A 26,621-nucleotide genomic window follows, 5' to 3' on the forward strand; every position below is an offset into this window, starting at 1 on the left:
AGCAAGCCTTGTAATCCAGGCACATCTGCCAGACAATACAACCAAATCCACTTTCTTAGATTACAGAAGGCAATTCGGTCAAATTTGAGAACACTAGCGCTACAAAAAAAAAACCACAATTAAAAAAAAAAAAAAATTATAATATATATATATATATATATATATATATATATATATATATATATATATATATATATATATATATATATATATATATATATATATATATATTATATACATATACACACACACACTGTCTGTCTGTGTGTATGTATATCATATAGAGATACACACAATTAAAAAAGAAAAAAAAATCATAACTTGGTAAATAGTTTTTGCCTAGAGTTCAGCTTTAAAGGGGTTGTAAATTCTACGCATTAAGGTGAAAAACATCTGATGTTTGCCGGCTCACCAGCCCCCCCCCCCTTTACTTACCTGAGCCCTCGAAAGTCCCGCGTCGTGAACAAGCATGCTTCTCGACCTGGCTTTTTGGCTCATTAATCAGATGATTGATAGCAACGCTGCCATCAATCAAACTAATGAGGCGGTGCCGAGTCATACAGTCGGCAGCTATGGCTGCCGGCTGTATCACGGGATCGCGCCCGCAAGCTAACCCCCCTGGGAGAGAGCTTCCCATTAAGAGGGTTAGCTGATGCAGAGAGGAGCCAAGACACCGAGGGACCCCAGAAGACCAGGATCGGGGCCACTCTGTGCAAAACGAGCTGCACAGTTGAGGCAAGTATAACATGCTTGTTCTATTTTTTTTTTATATTTGAAGCTTTACAACCCCTTTTAAGTTTACAGTGCAATTTCATTTCAAGGTTTCCATCCATCGTATATGGGAAGATACTGCGGTTCTCAGGGATGCTGACTATTCAGATCTGTAATAGGTTTCATATGGAAAGGTGCAGTGGTCCTCATTGCTTCTGACCATTTAGACCTGTAATAGGAGTTTGTCCAGTTCAGCCGTATACAAGGTAAAAGAAATAAAAAATAAAAAGGTGAGGAGCTTGAAAAAGGTTTACAAATCCATTATCCATAATTCTCTTCAAAAAGAAAAATACATTTCCTCTGGAAAAATCACATTCAAATGTTCAAATTCAGCTGTAGAATAGTAGATATTTTCAAGTGTTCAAGCAGTGTTCCACTTCTGCTAGGTCCATAAAATAGACCAAGTTTGCTCATAAAAAATGTCTAACAAATAAAAAATTGGTTTGAAAGAAGAATCACTCTGAATCACTGAAGTCACTTTGGATAAAAGCAAAAAACAGAGCAATTATAAAAGAGTTGAGTTTTCAATTACAGCAACTATACAACATTCATGGGTACAGTTTGACTCCAATTCCTAATGAGGAGTCGATTTAAGACCATGTCAAATACTAAGTAAAATCTATTTAAAAACAAATACAATAAAAAAAAAAAAAAAAAAAGTCTTACGTTTTAGACTACAAAACGTAAAAATTATATATATTTTGAAACTGATCGCGCCACGTTTTGTTTTAATATTTGCAGTGCAGTTAGTGAAAAACAGAATTTTAACATTTTTAGGCAGAAGCAGGATGGTGCAGTGTTTTCCAATCATAGTATCAGTGCCTTTATCTTTACTATGAATTAAGTCCCTGACCTGAAATAAGAACACAGCTGATGGATCCCAAACTCCTGAGCTGCATTCCTGTCCTGGGTCAGAAAGATCATCTGTGTTACCCTGGAACAGGCACTTGGCAAGAAGGGTGAACGTTTAAATGTTCAAAAACAAATTTAATGTCAAATTTAACAATTTAAGACAAGGCAATGAGGTATTTTTTGGGGATATTTATTGGAGCAAAAAGTAAAATATAAAATAATAATAATAATATAGAATTCTTTTCAAAATTGTCGTTCTTTTTTTGTTTATAGCGCAAAAAATAAACTGCAGAGGTGACTAAATACCACCAAAAGAAAGCTCCATTTGTAGGGGAAAAAAAGGAACGTCAATTTTGTTTGGGAGCCATGTCGCACAATCGCCCAATTGTCAGTTAAAGCGAGGCAGTGCCGAATTGCAAAAAGTGGCCCGGTCATTTAGCAACAAAATGGTCCGGGGCTTAAGTGGTTAAGCAATGCTCCTTCTCTTAATTGAGAGAAGACCTCCCTAAATCATAGTTCATAGCTCATCAAAATGGATATCCCCATCTAAAAAAAGTGAAATTAAATCTGCAGCACCAATTTGATGATGGTGTGAAAAAAACTTATGGCATAGATCCATATTTCTAGGGATAAAAATAAAATTTCTCGTGCAATTTATTTTGATGGAAATTGTGATAAAGAGCATTGAGGTCTGTCCAACAATACAGATCAGCATTTAATTAAGAGGAATATACACCTACTTTATAAAGACAGTGTAAACATTATTACATAAAACAAGGCTGAACCTATGTCTAAAAGAACCTCATCTAAAAACTAACTTCACAAAACATTAACCACTTCCCTACCGGCCCATAGTAAAATGACGTCCACAAAGAACTTCTGCCGTTCAGAGTGGACGTCATATGACGTCCTGGGCTTTCCGGGTGGATATCTGAATGATGCCTGCAGCTAGAGGCATCATTCAGATATCCTTCTAAACTGCCGGCGATTCTGCACAACGTAAGAACGATCATAGCGGCGGTTCCACCGCTAGATCGTTCTTACAGGCGGCGGGAGGGGACATCCCCCCCTCCCGCCGCCATCCGGTGCTTCTCCGGGCTCTCCCGTGCCATCGGGGGCCCGGAGAACGAATCGTCCGGCGCTCGCAGGAAGCATAGAGATGACTGGTGACCAGATGGTCACCAGTCATCTCTATGACCGTCGGAGGACCCGGGCGCGATGTGATGACGTCACGCCCGGGTCCCCGTAAGTAAACAAAGCCGCGATTGCGGCTGCTAAGCAACCACAAGCATGAGATCGGTGAATTTTTTTTCACCGATTTCATGCTTTCCAGCCTGGAGGAGAGATGTGGGGTCTTATTGACCCCGCATCTCTCCATAAAGAGTACCTGTCACACACATTCCTATTACAAGGGATGTTTACATTCCTTGTAATAGGAATAAAAGTGATAAAAAAAAAAAAAAAAATTAAAAAAAAAAGTGTAAAAAAAGAAATAAAAATTTATTTTTTTAACGCCCCTGTCCCCGGTAGCTTGCGCGCAGAAGCGAACGCACACGCAAGTCCCGCCGACATATGTAAACGCCGTTTAAACCACATATGTGAGGTATCGCCGCGTGCGTTAGAGTGCCAGCAACAATTCTAGCACTAGATCTCCTCTGTAAATCTAAACTGGTAACCTGTAAAAAATTTCAAATCGTTGCCTATGGAGATTTTTAAGTACCGAAGTTTGGCGCCATTCCATGAGTGTGCGCAATTTTAAAGCGTGACATGTTAGGTATCTATTTACTCGGTGTAACATCATATTTCATATTTTACTAAAAAATTGGGCTAACTTTACTGTTTTAAAATTTTTTTAATTCATGAAACATTTTTTTTCCCAAAAAAAGGCGTTTGAAAAATTATTGCGCAAATACCGTGCAAGATAAAAGGTTTCAATGACCGTCGTTTTATTCCCTAGGGTGTCTGCTAAAAAAACATATATAATGTTTGGGGGTTCTGCGTAATTTTCTAGCAAAAAAATTATGATTTGTACATGTAGGAGAGAAGTGCCAGAATAGGCCTGGTATGGAAGTGTGTATAACTGCCCGGTATGGAAGAGGTTAAAGTGATAGAAAAAAAATAAAAAACCTTTGCAAATAAACAAACATGTTATACTTACCTGCAAGGGTTTTGCACAGAGCAACCCTGATCCTCCTCTTCTGGGGTGCCCCAGGCCCCTCTTCTTCATCGGGTGCCCCCATGGAGAGCTGCTTTGCGGTGCTGTGTCCATTGGCACAGATAGCAGGAGTCGCCCCCGCCCCCCACTCCCATTTGATTGACAGCAGCAGGATCCAAATGCTCCACCTGCTATCAATCTATCCGATTAGGAGACAGTGGCTCTAGCTGCTGGGCTCATGCTCGGTCGATGGAACAAAGGGGTTCAGGTAAGAAAAAGAGGGTGCTCTTGGGGGCAGCTGCAGCACAGAAGTTTTTTTTACCTTAGAACGTATTAAGGTGAAAAACCTTGATTTACAACTCCTTTAAAAGGTGTCAATTTGTAAATGTTTTAACTCAAGAGTTACATTTTTGCATTTGAATTCAATAGGAAAAGTGTGTTAATTTTGGGTCAAAGTTGTTAAATTCTTGCATGGAAACATTTATAAACATATTTTTCTACAATATTATAAAGATTTTGCTACATTAAACCTAGATACTGAGAAAGAAAGCAGTATTGGTGCTCACAGCTAGGTTTTCTAAATGCTTAACTTTAAAGGATAAGTTCACCTTTGTTACGTGTTTTTTTTTTCCCCCCCTCTATATTTTTGCAAAATAAGTACATTAATGCTATTATTGGTACAATAATAGCATTAATGTACTTATTTTGCAAAAATATCAAAGCTTTCCATTAAATCTACAGACATTTACTTCACTTGTCCTCATCTATGTTTCCAAATGTATCCATTAGTAATTGCCTTACCTCCTGGACAGACTAGGGGTCATGACACAGGAAGGAGTTGACCAGCTGACCTCATTAGCATACACCCTGCATCATCCACCCACCCATTCCCAGCTGCACATTTTTTAAACGAAATGCAATCAGTGATCACCCGTCTCACTAAATACACAATCTACAATCAGATTGCATAGTGTATGGCCATCTTAATGAAAGTACATCGGAGGGAGTGGACAAACACTCAGCTGTCCCGTTTACATCTCTGCATAGTGGGAACTCGCATTCCCACATGCGTTTTTAGCAAGGGGAGGGTGTTTTGGAGCATTTTCACTCATCACACATAGGGCACCCCATCCACCTGAATGGGCTGCCCTACACACACAAAATCACCCCAAAAATGCTTCAGAACTTTTTTTTTTTTTTTAGAGCTTGGAGTTTTTTTACTGTGATTTTTGGTGCAGCGCATCTCTGAAATGCAAGGAAATGCACAGATGTGAATGGAGCCTCATTGTTCTCGTGTCACACCAACTTTACTTTCAGGCCCCATTCACATCTAGCATACGGAAATCACACATTTTGTGGCTTGTTTTTTATGCGTCATGCATTGTTGATTTCAATTGGCTGCGCTATATGTTGCTCATGGGACATTTTGGAGTTTTGTGGGATGCGCGTTTTGAAATCAACATGCTGCCCTATGCATGTCACTTAAACGAGTCACAAAATGTGCGCTACGCTGCACAAAAATAAAAAAACGCATGAACAAAAGTTCTGAAGCTTCTTTGGGGCGATTGCTGCATGATGTGTGAAAATGCTCCAAACATACATGTTCCTTTGAATCGTGATCCCTAATCCTGTACAATCAGAACTGCTTTCTTGGGGCGATCGCTCCTCTAAAAAGAAATTCATGCTCAAATTTGTTTTTCACAGTTATTTGACATGCAGCGATAAGAGGTAATCTTAACACTTGTTTTTGCCCAATACAGCATTACTACGCTGAAACTGTGTGTAATACATGCGGTTGCAGCATAGTCCCATTCACCCGGGAGTATACAGCTGTGGCCAAAAGTTTTGAGAATTACACAAATATTAATTTTCACAAAGTCTGCTGCCTCAGTTATGATGGCAATTTGCATATTCTCCAGAATGTTATGAAGAGTGATCAGATGAATTGCAATTAAAAGTCCCTCTTTGCCATGAAAATTAAACACAGCATTTTGCTTGTTTTAGAAACTGCAGTTTGGCACTGCTATTATGTCCATGATCTACCAGAACACCCAGATCCTTCACCATTGGTTTCCCCTGTTTTTCTCCTAGGATGTACAATGCATGTATGTTTTTAGCCCCCGACTGCATTTATCACTACATAATCCCTGGTACTTTAACAGGTCTATAATAAATTTTAACTGTCTATAGGCAAAACATCACAACTTACATAGTCAGTACTATGAGCTACTTTTGAGCAGCATACAGACCAGACCATACTGTGCTTAGTGATTCCACAAAAGAATTATCTCCTGTACTACTTTGCACTGAAATAATCAGCTCTGTATAAAAAGGGTGAGCAGCAAAGGTCAATACTTGCTCTTCACTGTTAACCAATGGCCAAGATTAGACCAGCATCACTGCCTGTACTGTAAACTACGTAAAGTAAGGAGTTATTTGCTCTAAAATTGCTACCAGCTTTACTATGGTTAAAGGGTTGACTGGATTCGGAAGGAAATAGGTTAGGTCTTAAGAGAATGCTTACAACTGTCCACATTGGCTCTCATATTTGGAAATGATGTTCTTGCATTTGCCCAACTCTCTGCGTAGTTCAGCCACCTCTGTGCGAAGTGCAGTGTTTTCTTTTTCCAAGAATGCTGCCCGCACAGTAATCTGGTTCTCTTTGAGCCGCCGTGCATCTCGAGATCGCTTTGCTGCCACGTTGTTCTTCTTTCGTCTGTTCCAGTACTTTTCATCCTACATCAAAACATCACCATAACGGATTAAAGAGGAAGTAAATTATGCTTTGCATACCAGCACATTATACACTTACCTGCAATTGAAGCCCTTGTCGTCCCCGCTGCAGGTCACATCCATCCAGCCATAATATATATATATATATATATATATATATATATATATATATATATATATATATATATACACACACACACACACACTATATATATATATATATATATATATATATATATATATATTACACATATATACACACACACACACACACACACACACACACACAGTGCCTTGCGAAAGTATTTGGCCCCCTTGAACTTTACGTCCTTTTACCACATTTCAGGCTTCAAACATAAAGATGTAAAACTGTAATTTTTTTTGAAGAATCAACAACAAGTGGGACACAATTATGAAGTGGAACGAAATTTATTGGATATTTCAAACTTTAACAAATAAAAACTGAAAAATTGGGCTTGCAAAATTATTTAGCCCCCTTAACCACTTCAATACCGGGCTTTAAAACCCACCTCCTTCCCGGGCCTATTCTGGCACTTCTTTCCTACATGTACAAATCATCATTCTTTTGCTAGAAAATTACTCAGAACCCCCAAACATTATATATGTTTTTTTAGCAGACACCCTAGGGAATAAAATGGCGGTCATTGCAACTTTTTATCTTGCACCGTATTTGCGCAATAATTTTTTAAACTGCTTTTTTTTGTAAAAAAAATGGTTTCATAAATTAAAAAATAACAAAACAGTAACGTTAGCCCAATTTTTTGGTAAAATATGAAAGATGATGTTACGCCGAGTAACTAGATACCTAACATGTCACGCTTTAAAATTGCGTACACTCATGGAATGGCGCCAAACTTCATTACTTTAAAATCTCCATAGGCGACACTTTAAAATTTTTACAGGTTGCCAGTTTAGAGTTACAGAGGAGGTCTAGTGCTAGAATTGTTGCACACGCTCTAACGCACGCGGCGACACCTCACATGTGTGGTTTGAACGACGTTTACATACGTGGGCGGGACTTACGTGTGCGTACGCTTCTGAGCGCGAGCTACCGGGGACAGGGGCATTTTAATTGTTTTATTATTATTTTTTTTTATTTATTTTACTTATTTCTTTATTTTTTACACTTTTTTTACACTTTTTTTTTTTTTCAATCGCTTTTATTCCTATTACAAGGAATGTAAACATCCCTTGTAATAGGAATGTGTGTGACAGGTCCTCTTTAAGGAGAGATGCGGGGTCAATAAGACCCCACATCTCTCCTCCAGGCTGGAAAGAATGAGATCGTGAAAAAAAAATTCACAGATCTCATTCAAACTAGCCGCAATTGCGGTTTGTTTACTTACGGGGACCCGGGCGTGACGTCATCACATCGCGTCCGGGCCTCCGACGGTCATAGAGATGACTGGTGACCAGATGGTCACCAGTCTTCTCTATGGCAAACATCCGGCGGACGGCGATCATCTCTCCGGGCCCCCGGTGGGACGGGAGAGCCCGGAGAAGCACCGGATGGCGGCGGGAGGGGGGGGATGTCCCCTCCCGCCGCCTGTAAGAACGATCTAGCGGCGGAACCGTCGCTATGATCGTTCTTACGGTGCGCAGGATCGCCGCCGCTAAAAAATGATATCTCAATGATGCCTCCGGGTGCAGGCATCATTGAGATATCCCCCCCGCAAAGCCCATCACGTCATATGACGCCCACCCAGGATAACAGGTCCCCGTTTTGGACGTCATATGACGGCGTGCGGGTGTCAAGTGGTTAAGTTAATACTTTGTAGCGCCACCTTTTGCTGCGATTACAGCTGTAAGTCGCTTGGGGTATGTCTCTATCAGTTTTGCACATCGAGAGATTGAAATTTTTGCCCATTCCTCCTTGCAAAACAGCTCGAGCTCAGTGAGGTTGGATGGAGAGCGTTTGTGAACAACAGTTTTCAGTTCTTTCCACAGATTCTCGATTGGATTCAGGTCTGGACTTTGACTTGGCCATTCTAACACCTGGATATGTTTATTTGTGAACCATTCCATTGTAGATTTTGCTTTATGTTTTCGATCATTGTCTTGCTGGAAGACAAATCTTCGTCCCAGTCTCAGGTCCTTTGCAGACTCCATCAGGTTTTCTTCCAGAATGGTCCTGTATTTGGCTCCATCCATCTTCCCATCAATTTTAACCATCTTCCCTGTCCCTGCTGAAGAAAAGCAGGCCCAAACCATGATGCTGCCACCACCATGTTTGACAGTGGGGATGGTGTGTTCAGGGTGATGAGCTGTGTTGCTTTTACGCCAAATATAACGTTTTGCATTGTTGCCAAAAAGTTCGATTTTGGTTTTATCTGACCAGAGCACCTTCTTCCACATGTTTGGTGTGTCTCCCAGGTGGCTTGTGGCAAACTTTAAACGACACTTTTTATGGATATCTTTAAGAAATGGCTTTCTTCTTGCCACTCTTCCATAAAGGCCAGATTTGTGCAGTATACGACTGATTGTTGTCCTATGGACAGAGTCTCCCACCTCAGCTGTAGATCTCTGCAGTTCATCCAGAGTGATCATGGGCCTCTTGGCTGCATCTCTGATCAGTCTTCTCCTTGTATGAGCTGAAAGTTTAGAGGGACGGCCAGGTCTTCGTAGATTTGCAGTGGTCTGATACTCCTTCCATTTCAATATTATCGCTTGAACAGTGCTCCTTGGGATGTTTAAAGCTTGGGAAATCTTTTTGTATCCAAATCCGGCTTTAAACTTCTCCACAACGGTATCTCGGACCTGCCTGGTGTGTTCCTTGTTCTTCATGATGCTCTCTGCGCTTTAAACGGACCTCTGAGACTATAACAGTGCAGGTGCATTTATACGGAGACTTGATAACACACAGGTAGATTCTATTTATCATCATTAGTCATTTAGGTCAACATTCAGAGATCCTCACTGAACTTCTGGAGAGAGTTTGCTGCACTGAAAGTAAAGGGGCTGAATAATTTTGCACGCCCAATTTTTCAGTTTTTTGTTTGTTAAAAAAAGTTTATAAATATCCAATAAATTTCATTCCACTTCATGATTGTGTCCCACTTGTTGTTGATTCTTCAAAAAAAAAATTACAGTTTTATATCTTTATGTTTGAAGCCTGAAATGTGGCAAAATGTTGCAAAGTTCAAGGGGGCCGAATACTTTCGCAAGGCACTGTATACACACATACACACAACAGACCAAACATTTGGACACACCTTCTCATTCAAAGAGTTTTCTTTATTTTCATGACTATGAAAATTGTAGATTCACACTGAAGGCATCAAAACTATGAATTAACACATGTGGAATTATACATAACAACAAAGTGTGAAACAACTGAAAATATATTTCATTGTCTAGGTTCTTCAAAGTAGCCACCTTTTGCTTTGATTACTGCTTGGCACACTCTTGGCATTCTCTTGATGAGCTACAAGAGGTAGTCACCTGGCGCAGCACCCCATCACTCTCCTCCTTGGTCAAATAGCCCTTACACAGCCTGGAGGTGTGTTTGGGGTCATTGTCCTGTAAAAAAATAAATGATGGTCCAACTAAACGCAAACCGGATGGAATAGCATGCCGCTGCAAGATGCTGTGGTAGCCATGCTGGTTCAGTATGCCTTCAATTTTGAATAAATCCCCAACAGTGTCACCAGCAAAGCACCCCCACACCATCACACCTCCTCCTCCATGCTTCACGTGGGAACCAGGCATGTAGAGTCCATCCGTTCACCTTTTCTGCGTCGCACAAAGACACGGGGGTTGGAACCAAAGATCTCAAGTTTGGACTCATCAGACCAAAGCACAGATTTCCACTGGTCTAATGTCCATTCCTTGTGTTCTTTAGCCCAAACAAGTCTCTTCTGCTTGTTGCCTTTCTTTAGCAGTGGTTTCCTAGCAGATATTCTACCATGAAGGCCTGATCCACACAGTCTCCTCTTAACAGTTCTAGAGATGTGTCTGCTGTAAAAGGTGGCTACTTTGAAGAACCTAGAATATGAAATATATTTTCAGTTGTTTCACACTTTTTTGTTATGTATAATTCCACATGTGTCAATTCATAGTTTTGATGCCTTCCGTGTGAATCTACAATTTTCATAGTCATGAAAATAAAGAAAACTCTTTGAATGAGAAGGTGTGTCCAAACTTTTGGTCTGTAACGTATGTGTGTGTGTGTGTGTGTGTGTGTGTGTGTGTGTGTGTGTGTGTGTATGTATGTATGTATGTATGTGTATATATAATATATATATATATATATATATATATATATATATATATACACACACACACACACACACACACACACACACACACACACGGCCATCAGAAATTTTGGGGCCCCTTACGCACACATTTAGGCCTGGACCGCCCACTGCCCGTCCCATCAAATCCACCCACTGGCCATCCCACCGAGTCCCCATCCACACCCAGCATCATCCAGCCCTCTCCACAAATGTATCCCCATCCACGCCCATCTATCCCTCTCCACAATGTATGCACACCCAGCACATCCCGGAGAGGGATGGATGGTGCTGGGCAGGATGGATGGATGGCGCTGGGCGGGGATGGGCATGCACTGTGGTGAGGATGGATGTGTCGGGCAGGGATGGGGCTGAATTGTGGAGAGAGATGGATGGTGCCGGGCGGGGATACATTTTGGAGAGGGGTGGATGGATGGTGCTGGGCGGGAATGGGGATGCATTGTGGAGAGGGAAGGATGGATGGGGCGGGGATGGGGATGCATTGTGGAGAGATGGATGGTGCTGGGCGGGGATGGGGATACATTGTGGAGAGGGATGGATGATGCTGGGCATTGATGGGGATATATTATGGTGTCCCATCCATGGTGAAGTATATTTATAATAAATTCTAAATATACAGGCAGCATATGGGGCAGAGCAGCACACACTAAACTTTTATAACTTGCCCTCCAGGCTGCTCTCTGGTATTTATCTGCATGCACCTGATAGGGCTGGGTGCATGCAGATAGATGCCGACGAGCTGACCACACCCCCTGCATGTGTCCCAGCCAATCATAATCATTGTAAACCAACCTAGCAGCAGCCAGCAGGCTCCGCCTCACCAGGGAAGAAAGAGGAACGAGTGCTGGCCACGATCACCTGCAGTGCTGGGGGGTGGTTGTTCGTCAGAAAGGCGGCGGCCGGCGGATTTGTGGGATTCATGTAAAGCTTCTCTCCACTTCTCTAGCGTGCAGGCTAGCGGCGGCACAGATCAGGTTAATTTCATGTGCTGCTGTATGAGGAGTGGGCCCTGACCAGCTGGGCCCCTTACTTGAGTACTGCCAGTACCCCCCTGATGGCGACCCTGTATTTATTATAATATATATATTATAATTATACACACTTAATCCTGCACTTCCGGGTATCGGGCGCACGCTGCCGGCAGCCCGCTCCCGCTGAGATTCTACACAGCAGGAGCTGATGCCACGGACCCAATGTTCGCTGGCGATTATTCTGTACACAGGCAGAGCGGCGATCTGCCTGTGTAAACAAGGCAGACTGCCATTCTATCAGTACCTGTAAAGCAAGAACACTGATCCATGCCTTCCACTAGTAAAAGAACCTTCCCCTCAGTTAGAGAACACATTTTAGGTACACAGTTAACCCTTTGCTTGCCGCTGTTAACCCCTTCTCAGCCATTATTGTCATAAATACAGTGACTGTGCATATTTTTAGCACCGATAACTGTATGTATTTTGTAGTGTCGCTAGTTTCCAAATGTGTCAGTTAGGTGTCAGATTTGTCCGCTGCAATATCGCAGTCCCGCTTTAAAAATTCCATAAAAATATCCCATAGTTTGTAGACGTTATAACTTTTGCGCAAGCCAATCAATTTATGCCTATTGGGTTGTTTTTTTTTTTTGCCAAAAATATGTAGCAGAATACATATTGGCCTAAATTGCTAAATAAATTAGATTATTTACTTAATATGACTTAGAGTAGAAAGTAATAAAAATAGAATTTTTCTCTAAATTCAGTCGGTCGTTTTTGGTTTATAGCGCAAAAAAAAAAAAAATGCAGAGGTGATCAAATACCACCAAAAGAAAGCTCTATTTATTCATAAATTTTGTTTGGGAGCAGCGTGGCACGACCGCACAATTGTCAGTTAAACAGTTAGGAATGGCCTGGTCAGGAATGGGGGTAAATCTTCTGGAGGTGAAGTGGTTAAAACAACCCACTGGTAATTGATTGTCTGGTGTTTAACCACTTCCCGACCACACTATAGCGCATCACGGCTACAGTACAGTCAGCCAGTTCTGGGAGGGCACTATGCTCTGTGATCGCTGTGTCTTTCAGACACAGCTGATCACAGATCAAGGTAAAAGGTCAATCACAGCTTGATTTGCAGTGTCCCAAGTATCAGTGCAGCCCAAAACGGTCATTTAACGTGCGACAGAGCTGAAAACTGGCCTGGGCAGGAAGGGGGTAAAAGTGCCCAGTAGGCAAGTGGGTAAATTACAAACAATAGAATTGAGTGTAAAATTTACCTTCAGATCGTCTGGAACATATATTTTCTTTGCTTTCTTTATCATGGGCTGTGGCTTCAATTCTTCCTCTGCAAATCTGTGTTTTCTAGGGTCAAATAGCTCTCCTCCTGGCACACTGGAAAGCACCAGGTCAGTAGGGTCTGGGTTGAAATTTACTTCCACCTCTATTTTCTCTGGGTCAGCAGGGCTAGGAGGATCATTTTCTTCTTTCAGAGGAATGTCTGCATTGGAAGCATAATACAAAAAAACAAACACAAGAATTAACACCCTATTCTCATGCATAAAAACTTTTCCAAAACCAAGCAAACATTATTACTGTAATAAAAAAAAAAAAAAACAGAATTTATTCTAGTGCCTTATTTGCTTATTGTCCCCATCCTGCCCACAAACATTTATCAACCATTTGCCGACTACCTCCTGTAGCTTTACTGCTACAGGGCAGCCAGGCTGCATCGGGTTAAGTAAATATTTGCGGCTATGCGGACATTTACTACAGTACAAGCCGATCAGCGGGTGCCGGCCAACGATTTATGGCTGGAACCCGCTGATCAACCAAGGGAATAACAGGTGGGAGCCCTGTGTTGGTAACCAACACAGGGCTCTTTACAGACAGCAGAAATGTGCTGTATTTTTTTCTCCCTGCAAAGAGTAAAAATTGTCAGATTGCATAGTAAAACAGCACACACACCAAACATTGTTAGCGATCACCGCATTGGTGTCACTGGTGATGTCAATTCCCACCCAGCATCGAGTGAGGGAAAGATGGCCCCCACCCGTGTTCATATCACTGCAGGGCGGAAGCAAAGTCAAAATGTCACTTCCGCCAACAGCGCTTAACCACTTAAGACCCGGACCATTATGCAGGTTAAGGACCTGGCCCCTTTTTGCAATTCGGCACTGCGTCGCTTTAACTGACAATTGCGTGGTCGTGCGACGTGGCTCCCAAACAAAATTGGTGTCCTTTTTTTCCCCCCCACAAATAGAGCTTTCTTTTGGTGGTATTTGATCACCTCTGCTGTTTTTATTTTTTGCGCTATAAACAAAAATAGAGCGACAATTTTGAAAAAAATTCAATATTTTTTACTTTTTTACAGTTTAGGCCGATACGTATTCTTGTACATATTTTTGAAAAAAAAAAATCATCGCAATAAAGCGTTTATCGATTGCTTTGCGCAAAATTTATAGCGTTTACAAAATAGGGGATAGTTTTATTGCATTTTTTTTTTTTTTACTACTAATGGGGGCTATAAAAATGCACTGTTTACTGTGAAAATGACAATTGCAGTTTAGGAGTTAACCACTAGGGGGCACTGTAGGGGTTAAGTGTGACCTCATATGTGTTTCTAACTGTAGGGGGGCGGGGCTGGATGTGTGACGTCATTGATCGTCTTTCCCTATATCAGGGAACAGACGATCAATAACACTGCCACAGTGAAGAACAGGGAAGGTGTGTTTACACTCACCTCTCCCCGTTCTTCAGCTCCGGTGACCGATCGCGGGACACCGGTGGCGATCGGGTCCGCTGGTCCCGTGGGCGTGGAGCTTAGGACCGGGTCGCGAGCCCACGGCTGGGCTTAAAGAGACACGTACAGGTACGTGATTGTGCCCAGCCGTGCCATTCTGCCGACGTATATTGGCGTGAAGAGGTCCTTAAGTGGTTAAAAAGGGACTTTATTTTTTTTAAAGCGGGAGTTCACCCATTTCTAAAAAAAATTTTTTTCTTCCCCTAGATTCCTGCTCGTTCGGTCTAGGGGAATCGGCTATTTGTATTAAAATAGGTGCAGTACTTACCCGTTTTCGAGCTGCATCTTCTTCCGTCGCTTCCGGGTATGGGTCTTCGGGAGCGGGCGTTCCTTCTTGATTGACAGTCTTCCGAGAGGCTTCCGACGGTCGCATCCATCGCGTCACTCGTAGCCGAAAGAAGCCGAACGTCGGTGCGGCTCTATACTGCGCCTGCGCACCGACGTTCGGCTTCTTTTCGGAAAATCGTGACGCGATGGATGCGACCGTCGGAAGCCTCTCGGAAACCTGTCAATCAAGAAGGAACGCCCATTCCCGAAGCCCATACCCGGAAGCGACGGAGAGGATGCGTCTCGTAAACGGGTAAGTACTGCACATATTTTAAAATAAATAGCCGATTCCCCTAGTAATAACGAGCAGGAATCTAAGGGGGAAAAGTGCCCTCTAAGGGTGAACCCCCGCTTTAATGACAATTTTTTTATTATATTTTAGTCCAAATATGAGATCCAAGCTCTTTTTGACCCCAGATCTCATATTTAACCACTTCCATACCAGGCACTTACGCACCTTCCCGCCCAAGCCAATTTTCAGCTTTCAGCACTGTCGCACTTTGAATGGCAATTGCGCGGTCATGCTACACTGTACCCAAACAAAATTGGCGTCCTTTTTTCCCCACAAATAGAGCTTTCTTTTGGTGGTATTTGATCACCTCTGCGATTTTTTTTTATTGCGCAACAACTAAAAAAAGACTGAAAATTTTGAAAAAAAAATATGTTTTTATTTTTTTCTGTTAATTTTTTTGTAAATACGTTTTTCTCTTTCAATTACGGGCACTGATATGGTGGCACTGATGGACATCGATGAGGTAGTACTGACGGGCACAGATGAGGTGGCACTGATTGGCGGCGCTGGTATGCAGCACTGATGGGCACACATAGGCGGCACTGATGGGCACACATAGGCGGCACTGATGGGCACACATAGGCGGCACTGATGGGCACACATAGGCGGCACTTATGGGTGGCACTGATGGATACTTATGGGTGGCACAGATGGGCACTGATAGGTGGGCACTGGGCATGGATGGGCACTGGGGTGGCACTGGACACTGGGGTGGCACTGATGGACACGTGGGGCAGCACAGGTGATTTACCCAGGTTGCCAGTAAGTGCCCATTTGTGGGCACCGATTAGCATCTTTTTTTTTTAATGCTCTTTTTTTTTTTTTTTTTGCTTTTTTTTTTTTCAGGCTTTTTTTTTTTTTGAGTGAGCCGAGAAGCCACAGCGCGGTACTTTTAAAGGGGTCAGGTAAGTAAACGTGGGCTCGGGGGGGGGGGGGGGGGGGGGGTGCTAATTCTCTAATGTTTTTTCACCTAAATACATAGAATGCATTAAGGTGGAAAAAAAAAACATGTACCTTTACAACCCCTTTAAGAGGTTAAATTCCGCACCATAGTTGCTGCACTATGATGGACCCATCAATAGAACCAAAGAGATCCACACTAGTGGATATTATATATGGGGAGGATAACTAAAAAGTCCAGATATTATTAAATTTAGGCAAACAAACCCTGTACTTTTAAGTCACTCTATCCAGCACAGAATAGGCTCTATGGAGTATATAAAGCTGTGTCAGCTTTTGTTAGGAGCAAAGTGAAACTTTTGGAAGGAGCTTTACTACTGCTATCCACTGATCCTCATTGCCTATATCTTGATTTCATGCTTGTCTGCATTTATTCAACACTAGCTGAATACCCGGCGTTGCCCGGTCTTCCTATCTTAACCTTTTGGGGAGGAAAATCATAGTAATATAAATATACCCATCTTTTATATAAGGGTGTAGGTAAGGGTTAATTTAACTGTCATATATTTTTATTTGGCATATAAGTAATATGTGTACCAGGTATTATTGAAATATCTCCAGGCGTACAGAAGTTATGTGGGAACATACATTTCCCATTGATTTGCATGGGACTTTAAACAAAAACCCCGACCCTCACAAATGGGGGTAGTTAAGGGATAAATTAACTATCCTATAGTTTAAGTGGCCATATAAGTAACATGTGACCAAGTGTTATCGAAATATGTACAGCCGTTTGGAAGTTATGAAGTAACATGTATTTCCCATAGAGTTGAATGGGACTTTAAAGAAAAACCCCGACCATGGCAAATGGGGGTGGGTAAGGGTTAAACCACCTATCCTATGTTTGTTGCTGACATATAAGTAACATGTGTGCCAAGTTTCATGTTAATATCTTTAGCCGTTTGGACGTGATGCTGGAACATACATACACACACACATGTTGAGTTTTATATATATATATATATATATATATATATATATATATATATATATATATATATATATATATATATATATATATATATATATATATATATATATATATAGATTTTAGAGCCAACTGCCAGCAAACCACACTAAAATCTTATATAAAATCACCAATTAGACCCTTTTTAGATTCAGACGGTGCCACCACCATAGAGAGAGAATGTTTGAATAGTTCAAATATATGGGATCTAAACAAGTCTGAGACTAATGCGTGGCGAAGCTGTAAGTACTGGAAAAAAACGTTATTCAAAAAGTGATACTGCTCTTCGATAAGGTCAAAAGCTAGCATAGTGGCGCCGTTATACAGTTGATGAAGATATACAAGACCAGATGCTCAAAACCTGTACATTTACTTCTGGAAGATTTAAATTATTCCAGATGGGCATATACTGTGTATGGCCCATAGTGACACGCACAGCCTCCCAAAACTTCTGGATCAGCAAAAAGGTTAGGGGAGGAATGGCGCTTCCAAAAATGAACTGCCTAAAACAAGGAGACAAGAGGGTCTCTAGACAAAGAACTTTCTGGATTGGATCACGAATGTCAATCCTGCCATCTGTTGCATTGGAGATGCAAAAAGATATACCGGTAATCTAGCGTTGGGGACCGCTGACCCACCACCACCACTTGTATGGAAGTATGGGAAGGCCAGGATCCATCTAAGTTCTTGAAATAACAGATCTATCTCTCTAAATATGTGTTAGATTATCCAGCAGTGTCAATGAAAACGGTTTTGTCAAAGATTTCGTTTTCCAGTGACGAAAAGTACAGCATATTTTCGTCCACTGTGACGAAAATCGATCAGATTTTGTCAATGAAAGAAAGCGGGACAAAGGATGGCAAGTAGGGACGTTTACCCTTGTGAACCTAACTTCCAGGTTTTTTATGGAGCTCCGCCTACTTCCACAACCTCAGAGTCCGACAGATCCTCATCTTGTAAGTGGGGCAATGTGGATTTTCTTATGGCATGGGCATACTCCTCTGGCTTCTTAACCATTTCCCTACCGTAAGGACGTCCTGGACTTTAAGGGGGGATATCTTTCACATTATACAAAAAAAATTGGGCTAACTTTACTGTTTTGTTATTTTTTAATGCATGAAACCGTGGACAATTACAGAGCAGTTTCAAATCTTATAAACTTTTCTTTGCTCTTTGTGCACAAGATGTTCTTTACAATCCATCAGAAATTAAATAGGCCAACGGATTAGCTAAGGGAGATGCCCACAAACGTGAAAGAAGAGACAGTCGTTTTGGGACCCCTCAGGACAGAGAAAAGGGATGTATTAAAGTACAAGGACTAAACATAATAGACAAGTCATTTCAAGGACCTTATTACAACCTTAATAGAGAAAGGGGAGGAGCTACCATAAACTGTTTTGCCTACAAGCTGACCAGAGTTAAGTTTTTCTGGGTCAAATTCAAATGTACTACACAGATTTCCGATAGCTTCACCTGCAGGCTAGATATGACAACCGAGCTCCTGACCTTGGGGAATAAAGTAATTATTTGTTTAGTTACTACATGGGGTGTCTGAATTAGATTAGTTAGGTTAGACTGACAGAAATTATCTTTGAAACAATAAGGCCCCTGTCGTACTGCAGCGCCGTTCGCTTTTGTGATGCTTTTCGGGTGCATTTTTTAAGGTCACATGACCTTAAAGTGATTGTTATTTAAAGAAAAAAAACTGAAGGTTTACAAACATATTATACTCACCTCCACTGTGCAGTTAGTTTTGTACAGTGTGGCCCCCGATCGTCGTCTTCTGGGGTCCCCCGGCGGGGGTCGCGGCTCCTCCTCGCATTGCTAAACCCCCTGAGAGAAGCGCTCTCCCAGGGTGTTACCTTGTGTCATTGGATTTCATTGAACACAGCCAATGAGACAATGGCTGCGCTGCAATCAATCTATCCAATAGATAGAGAGGAAAAGCGCGTCTCTGCCGAGGGAATGAAGGGCTCATGTGACTAAAACAGGGGGTCATTTCAAAGGACTGGAGCATTTTGGGAGTGCTATTTAGAGCGCTCCCAAAAGATGCTGCTTGCAGGACTTTTCCCACAAGCGAAAGCACTCATTGCACAGAATGGGAGACAGTTTTTAGAGACATTTTTTAGCGCTAAAACGCCTAAAAACTGCCTCAGAGTGAAAGTGGCCTTATGGTGGCCATACACTAGATGAAAAAATCATTTGAAAGTCTGTCATTTGGACAATTCCTTTGTTTATCGTCCAGTTAATGGGCACTGACCGAAAATCGGTTGTGACGTTTTTGAGCCGAAAAATGGGAAAATGGAAATGTTTATAAAACTTTGGCCGAACAGACGATAAATTGAAAGGTTAATGCGTTTCTCGCCCAAACAGTTTGCACTGGACTTATGTGACAAAACAGTTGAACGATTTATCGATCAAATTTCGATCATTACATGATGGCAAAATCATTTGCTCTCACGACCATGTGTTTTGTTTTTTGAAAAACTTGTGCAAATTATTTTTCGATTGATGTATGGCTAGCATAAGGCATGTGAATAAATATTGTGGGGGGGATGGATAAGATAAATTTAAGCTAAGATTTATTTTTAAAAGAAAACCCTTGAACAAAATCACCTTTGCTTTCAGATGTTTGCAGTAAACCTGATGGTGACACGGGGGATGCAGAAGTGGAAGCGGTCTCCTCTTCATCTTCCAGCTCAGCAACTGGCATAAGTGGGTTTTGAATTGCCTGCGCAAGCCGTGTTGGGCTGGATGGGATGCCATTTTCAAACAAGAATTCATCAAGGTCCATGTACTCCAGGTGGAAAGATTCCCCATCATAAGGAATCGTCTTATCCCAGATAGGTGGCATGAGTGCCGCAGAAACAGAGAATGAATTTCCATCAAGGCTGTCATCTTTGTCCAATTTGGTCTTGTCTTTTTCTAGAACAAACAAACAAAAAAAAAACACAAACATAAGAACACTAAAATTAATATTTAAAAACTGCATTAACTGCAAACAAAATAGAAAATCGGTCTGTAAAGGAACATGAAAACTAAATTACTGATTGTCTATGAAAACGCAAAAATAATCTAGGATATCATAAGCTTTGCACAGTCCTACCCTCTAAAACAGTGGTCTCATCCAAATAAAACTTTTTGTAAACAAAAAATAAATAAAACAGTGGTCTCCATGGGCCGAATACTGCCCTTTGCTTGCCTTTATCCATCCCTCAGAGAACTATTCCTCCCCCACTGACGGGGCAACTATTCCTCCCCCACTGACGGGGCAACTATTCCTCCCCCACTGACGGGGCAACTATTCCTCCCCCCACTGACGGGGCAACTATTCCTCCCCCCACTGACGGGGCAACTATTCCTCCCCCACTGACGGGGCAACTATTCCTCCCCCCACTGACGGGGCAACTATTCCTCCCCCCACTGACGGGGCAACTATTCCTCCCCCCACTGACGGGGCAACTATTCCTCCCCCCACTGACGGGGCAACTATTCCTCCCCCACTGACACCAGTGACTAACACTGGGGCATTTTCTACTTCCACTGGCAACTCCGACCCCCCCTATAGTCTGAAGGACTTTGTTCGGAAAGTTTGGAGACCTCTAAAGTACAGTAAAAAAAAAAAAAAAAAAAAAAAAACTAACCTATGAAACGTTACAAAAATAAAAGGAATCTAAAAATGCATTGCACGTGACATCTCCGTTTTAAGGTTAAAACGCACTTTTAGAAAGAAATTGAAACCCCTTCTACCCCAACCTTACAGTCACCAATAGAAGCTTTGTTGACATTTCCAGCACAGTGCCAGGATGAATGACTGTTGCGCATGCATTGGTGACATCATCCTGCACAGACAAAGGCCAGCACACAGAAAAAGGTGGGGAGAAGATGCCAGTGTGTCCAAGGGACCAGCGATTTCAAGCAGAGTTCTAGTCTTTTTTGTGTTTATTAATAGTCAGCAGCAAAAAAAAAAAAAAAAGTGTAGCTGCTGACTTTTAATTAACACACACTCACCTGTCCTGCGATCCAGCCACCCGAACCCTCGATTCTCTCCCCAGCATTACAACCGTGGCTACACAGCCGGGTGCGCTGCACCGCCTTAAAGCGGTTGTAAACCCACTTTTTTTTACTTTTGCCTACAGGTAAGCCTATAAGGCTTACCTGTACGGTTTAGGAGATATTCCCCTCGCAATGCACCGCTGATTGCAGCGGCGCATGCGCAGAGGGGATCCTCGGCTGAAGGGCCGGCCCCGCCAACCCATGCCGGAATGAAATCTCCCGTCCGCATGCGCGGGAGTGACATCATCGCCGCTCCAGCCAATCACAGCGCTGAAGCGGCGATATCCGGAAGACACGCTCGGCTCGGCATGGACCAGGTAAGTTCCCTACATCGTTGCGAGGTAAGTATTTCATAATGAGCTCATTATGGCTTTTGCCTTGCAGGTGTAAAAAAAAATTAAATAAATGTATATGCGGGTTTACAACCGCTTTAATGGTCGGGCAATCTTATGGGACCTGCAAGATAATTGCAGGGAGGGAGGGACAACCGCATTAATGGTCGGGCAATCTTATGGGACCTGCAAGATAATTGCAGGGAGGGAGGGGCAAAGGAGAACTGACCAGAACCCCCCCCCCCCCCAAAAAACAATAACATGTCAAATGTGGCATGGGGGGGGGGTAGAGGTGTGGAGAGGAATACTTAAAGCGGAACTTCCCCTTTAACAATCGAAGGAGCTGGGCAGAACATTCTCATGCCAAATAGTGACTCCATCCATTCAGATGTAGCCACTGTTTGGGTTTTCAGACAACCATGGCTGTCAGAATATAGTAACTAGCAGATGGAGGGTTGGGGGAATCCAGCGATTTCTCTTTTTCCGCCCACGGAACTGAATGAGCGAAATCCATGCCTAACATTTGCAGAAAAAGAAAATCAGCAATGGCGACTTCCAGGTTCTTCCAAGTACAATGTATCTAAATTAGAAAATAAATGAACTGTCTCCAATGCACAGATTTTTCCAACTGGATTGTCCATATCAGCCAAACTGTAAAAATCTGTCCAATGAGTGGCTCGAATGCCTGATACACAAGATGAGATTATCGGACGAATGATCATCCCTTTTTTGTATACTAATCTCATATCGAAAATGAAAAGTTTACTACAGTTACAACATTTCTTGTACAACGAATAAAAATTTAGAAGTGTATTTGAATTGTATTTTCAGATGACAACTGTACTTATTAAACGAAAATCCGCACGATCTGATATTGTAAAAGAATTTATTTTTTGTATTTGTCCGATTGGATTATATCGGCTGAACTGTCATGATCGGGTCTCAAAAGCTCTGTACTAACGATCAGATCATTGTACGACCACACATAGAAAACGCTAGATGTGAATGTGGACAAAGGTCTGTGTGTGTTTTTCATGCGCATTATTTATCTTTTTATTTTGTTTTCATGCTTTTTTTTTTGTAGGAGGAGGGGACTGGATGTTGCACACAAAACTCTACCAAAAACAATATATACATGCGTTTTTGTATGCAATGCACTTCCATTAAAGTTTATGGGTCCAAAAACACACCAAACAAAAAAAAAAAAGGCAAAAGTCCCTGCACCTCTCCCAAAAATACACTGCAGGAAACCGCAATAGCTGTGAATGGGACCAATAGGAAAATTGACAGTTACTTACTGGTAACTGCTTTTCTAGGATATGTTCCAGGACGGCAGGCCTACTTAGGTGTGCCGTCCTGGAAGATGACTAGAGAAAACATGTTTAAAAAAATAAAAATCGATCGCCATGCATTTCTGCGCTTCTGACACACACACACACGTGTGAACCTAGCCCGAGGATCAGAAAAGTTTATCGCTCTTTAGAAGAGCCCTAGAACACAATCATCACAACAGGCCAGTAATAGGAATAACGTCAGGCTGTGTATGGGCAGCTATATGATCACAATAGCCCCCAACTGTCCCTCATTTGACACCAAGTTCCTTGTGCAGCCTTAGACCGGTCATAGGTGCTGAACCGGGCCAAGATTAATGCATGTGGGCAGGTTGAATGTACCAAGCTGATCAATCGCTCAATTTGGGTACAACTAGCCTTCCGGATTCACTTGTAATTATCATTATCTTATGGCGGGGACGGCTTACATTTCTATACCACTGTACTATTTTATTAATCGGAAGTGTTCTGCTGTACTACTCTTTATCCAAGATCTATATCAGCCTTTCTCAAGCGGGGTTCCGCAGCACCCTGGGGTGCTACCGGAGGTGATGCAGAATCCTGGTAGAGAAAGGCTGTTAGATGAGACTGACCTCCTGATCCCCAGCCAAACTGTACATCGGCACTGGGAGCTCAGCAAGACTCAGCAAAGTTACACCCCTTTCACACTGGGGCGGTGCGGGCGTTAGCGTTAAAGCGGTGCTAGTTTTATATATGTGTTGTATTGGCGCTTTTAACATCCCCGCTAGCGGCCGAGGAAAGGGTTAATGGTGCACAAAAAGCCCAGTGTTCCGTCACATTCAGCTACCCATCACATTTGGCTACGGAAGTGACGTTGCGCTGAGAAATTTCAATGGGCAGGGGCGGAACGGTGTATAAACCACCCCAAAGATGCTCCTTGCAGAATTTTCCTGTCCTGCAAGCGCACCGCCCCAGTGTGAAAGCACTCAGGCTTTCACACTGGGGCTGCAGAAGATGCAGTTTACAGTGTGAAAGGGGTCTAAAAGCAAAGGGAGAGTGTGCTGTGCTCTCTGCCTCCCCCTACAGTGTAGTACCCGGCTGTGTGAGGGGAGGTACTGTACTGCAACTTTTTAAAGGGCTGTATACATGCGTTTGTGTGTGCGTGTGTGTGTCCGTCTGTATGTATGTTATGTACCTGTGTTTATACGTGTGTATGTATGCGTGTACGTACAAGTGTCTGTACATACGTTTGCGTGTACACGTTTCAGTATGTGTGTTAACACCGTAAATGCAGCATCACCACACCACAACCGCATGCAATGCACACAGTTGTGGGGTGGTTGCAGTGTAGCCCTATTCACCTGGGGGTATACTTACAGCTGCAGCATGTACACTGCCTCTGCAGCTAAAGGGGGAGCAGTTGGGGGATGGTAAAGACAGCTCAACCACATGGTTTTACCACCATCTAACCTCACTTGGTTCACATATGTGTGGCTGCATTTGTTTGCATGTCAGGAATAGGCGCAATTTAGCATGCGTTCTGCAACACGCACTACCGTGAATCAAGCCTTGGACAGGGGTGACTCGTCACTGAAAATACTTTTCAAGGGCGCCCCGATTGAAAAAAGGTTGAGAAACACTGCTCTATATCACTGCATTTGTTATTATGAAAAGCCAATATAAGGGCTCTTTAACACGGAGCGGGCCAGCTGACTAACACGGATCGATCCCCGCTGAGCAAGCCGATGACAGGTCCGTCTCCGCTCACTGTGCGGAGATGAACCTATCAGAGTCCCGCTAACCTCTTTGGGGAGATTGGATGAAAACTGACCTCCTGTCCGTTTTCATTTTATAAACAAATGGAAAATAGAGTGTACATCCGCCGCTCCATAGGCCTGAAAAGCGCGTCCAATCAGCACCTGATCGGAAAGGGCCCTTAAAGTGGAGTTCCACCCAAAAATTTACCTCCACTGCCCTTACTAACCAATCAAAAAAGCACTGCTCAATATCACATCCGCCCCATGCTGTGTAGAGCGGCGCGTACGATAGAGCGCCGTGTATAAGCAGGCTTCAGGCAGCGGGAGCGAGCTTGTCTAAGTTGACAATCAGCTGTTGAGGCTCAGATTTCCATGGCCTCCTACTGCGCCTGCGCAGTCGAGTCAGGAACCATATCGATGGAGGAACCAGCTCGACAAGACACCAGTGTTTCGTCACATTACCCATCACATTTGGCTACTGAAGTGACGTTGCGCTAAGAAATTTCGCACTGCGCATGCGTTCCAAAAGTTTTGCGACAATACGGAGCAGTGAAATCGTCATATTGTGATGTTACAGACAATAAAAAAACTGCTATGCATTCCAACACTAAGGCTTCATTTCCACTGGCGTTTTTACAGCCACTTTCTTTAGCCTTTTTTACAGCTTAAAAACACCTGTCCATGTTTATTTATTTATTTCTTTTTTTGAAATTTATTTTTTTTGAGCTGGAGCTCAAAAACGCAACGGTAGCGTTTTCGCGTGGTTTTGAACGTCTGGCGTTTTTACAGCTCTACTCTGGAGCTTCAGAACGCCCTGGTCCTGCGTTTTTTTTACAGCTCAAAAACGCCTATGCCATTTGCAGCTCAAAAACGCCTATGTGGGCATGATGCCATAGAATAACATGGACAGGCGTTTTTAAGCTGTAAAAAACGCTCAGAAAGGTGGCTGTAAAAACGTCAGTGGAAATGAAGCCTTAGTTCCCCAGCAACAATCTTGCACGGTACAGACATGTGTAAAAGAGGCGGGAGCGCGCACAGCTACAGCTGAATTCAATTATGTAAAATCAACAGCATTTGCATGTGTTTGACGTCACTTCCTTCATACTATCTGACGGTTTTAGTGTGCCGTTTTGCCGTAAAAGTGTTGGAACGCATATGGCGGAGGCGCGCGTGCACACTCCAGCGGGTAGCCAAATGTGTGGAAACACCGGTGCCTGCACCCGGAGCAGAGGGGACGGATCGGCTTTGGGTGAGGACATCGCAGGTGCTCTGGACAGGTCCTTCTTATTAGTGCTTTGGGGTCCATGGACTGGGGTTATGGCATGGATGTGTCCCTCTTTATCATATTAGAAGGTAGGTGATCACCTACCATAAGCTCGGTGTACATACAGTTGGTGTGCCTCTCGTGAAGTAAACCCACATAGGTTAGGAAGGGAACCTCAGCCTACAACAAGGCCACTAGAAGCGACACTGACTGCGGATATGTGGCCACCTTTCTGGTGACACATTTCCACCACTCTTCCTATTGCCATGCATCTACAAGCAACCTTGCTAAGCCCTGGCCCTAAAGAAATGTGAGTTATGGCCGCTGAGGGAGGAGGCGCCATGGCCGCTTATATCTCCTCACCCACTTCGCCTGTATCCAGAAAGTTCTTCGGAGGGTTCTCTATGAGTTTCTTCAGCACAAGGGGAAAGGACTGGCCCAGAAGACACCCGGGAGAGGTCGGAGAGGTGGAGGCCTCGACTGAAGGCTGAGGAGCCGACATCCTGATCGCAATAACAGCGTAACCAGGCTGTGCAGACCACGGCTTCACATTCACTGAATTATTCATGCACTCTATACGCTGACTGGCCAGCTGACAGCCACTATGCAAACTAGTTTTTTTCTGCGCTAGCTTTCTCGACCAACAGGCTGTCGAGCACAGACAATGACGTAGTTCGATGGCGGGCCCTTAGTGACTATTAATTAGGTAAACCACCAGTAAAAGACGCTGCCTGAACTAAGATTCATTTAAAAGCAGCTCATTGGCTCCCGCAACTTGCATTAGGCCTTTCTAGCGTTCTGATTTGTCGACGCTTTCC

The 26,621-nt window shown here is 42.9% G+C and overlaps 1 protein-coding gene across 2 annotated transcripts; it reads right to left on the reverse strand.

The window, feature by feature from the left end:
- Positions 1-388: 388 nt before the first annotated feature.
- TEF (TEF transcription factor, PAR bZIP family member) lies at positions 389-26,389 on the reverse strand. 2 transcript variants are annotated; one of them, XM_040359562.1, is made up of 5 exons: positions 26,167-26,387; positions 19,719-20,027; positions 13,034-13,254; positions 6,303-6,514; positions 389-1,248 (listed from the first exon to the last, which is right to left on the reverse strand). In XM_040359562.1, exons 1-5 carry the CDS (start codon positions 26,369-26,371, stop codon positions 1,227-1,229), a joined length of 969 nt encoding a protein of 322 aa, XP_040215496.1. In that variant the 5' UTR covers positions 26,372-26,387; the 3' UTR covers positions 389-1,226. The 2 variants fall into 2 exon arrangements, with proteins under 2 accessions (XP_040215496.1, XP_040215497.1); XM_040359563.1 differs by lacking the exon at positions 389-1,248 and having other exon boundaries at positions 6,299-6,514; positions 26,167-26,389.
- Between the last annotated feature and the right edge of the window lie 232 nt (positions 26,390-26,621).

The sequence above is a fragment of the Rana temporaria genome, chromosome 7 (genome assembly GCF_905171775.1).
Source record: "Rana temporaria chromosome 7, aRanTem1.1, whole genome shotgun sequence".
In the NCBI taxonomy this organism is placed as follows: Eukaryota; Metazoa; Chordata; class Amphibia; order Anura; family Ranidae; genus Rana; species Rana temporaria.

Bases quoted from the DNA above. Each gene is read 5' to 3' on its own strand.
- TEF (XM_040359562.1), bottom strand. From the start codon at position 26,371: ATGAATAATTCAGTGAATGTGAAGCCGTGGTCTGCACAGCCTGGTTAC. The intron at 6,515-13,033 runs GTAAATTTTACA...GTTTTGATGTAG, and splicing joins ATGTTCCAGACGATCTGAAG to GATGAAAAGTACTGGAACAG. The intron at 1,249-6,302 runs GTAAGCATTCTC...TTTTATCCAAAG, and splicing joins GAGAGCCAATGTGGACAGTT to TGACTTCAGTGATTCAGAGT.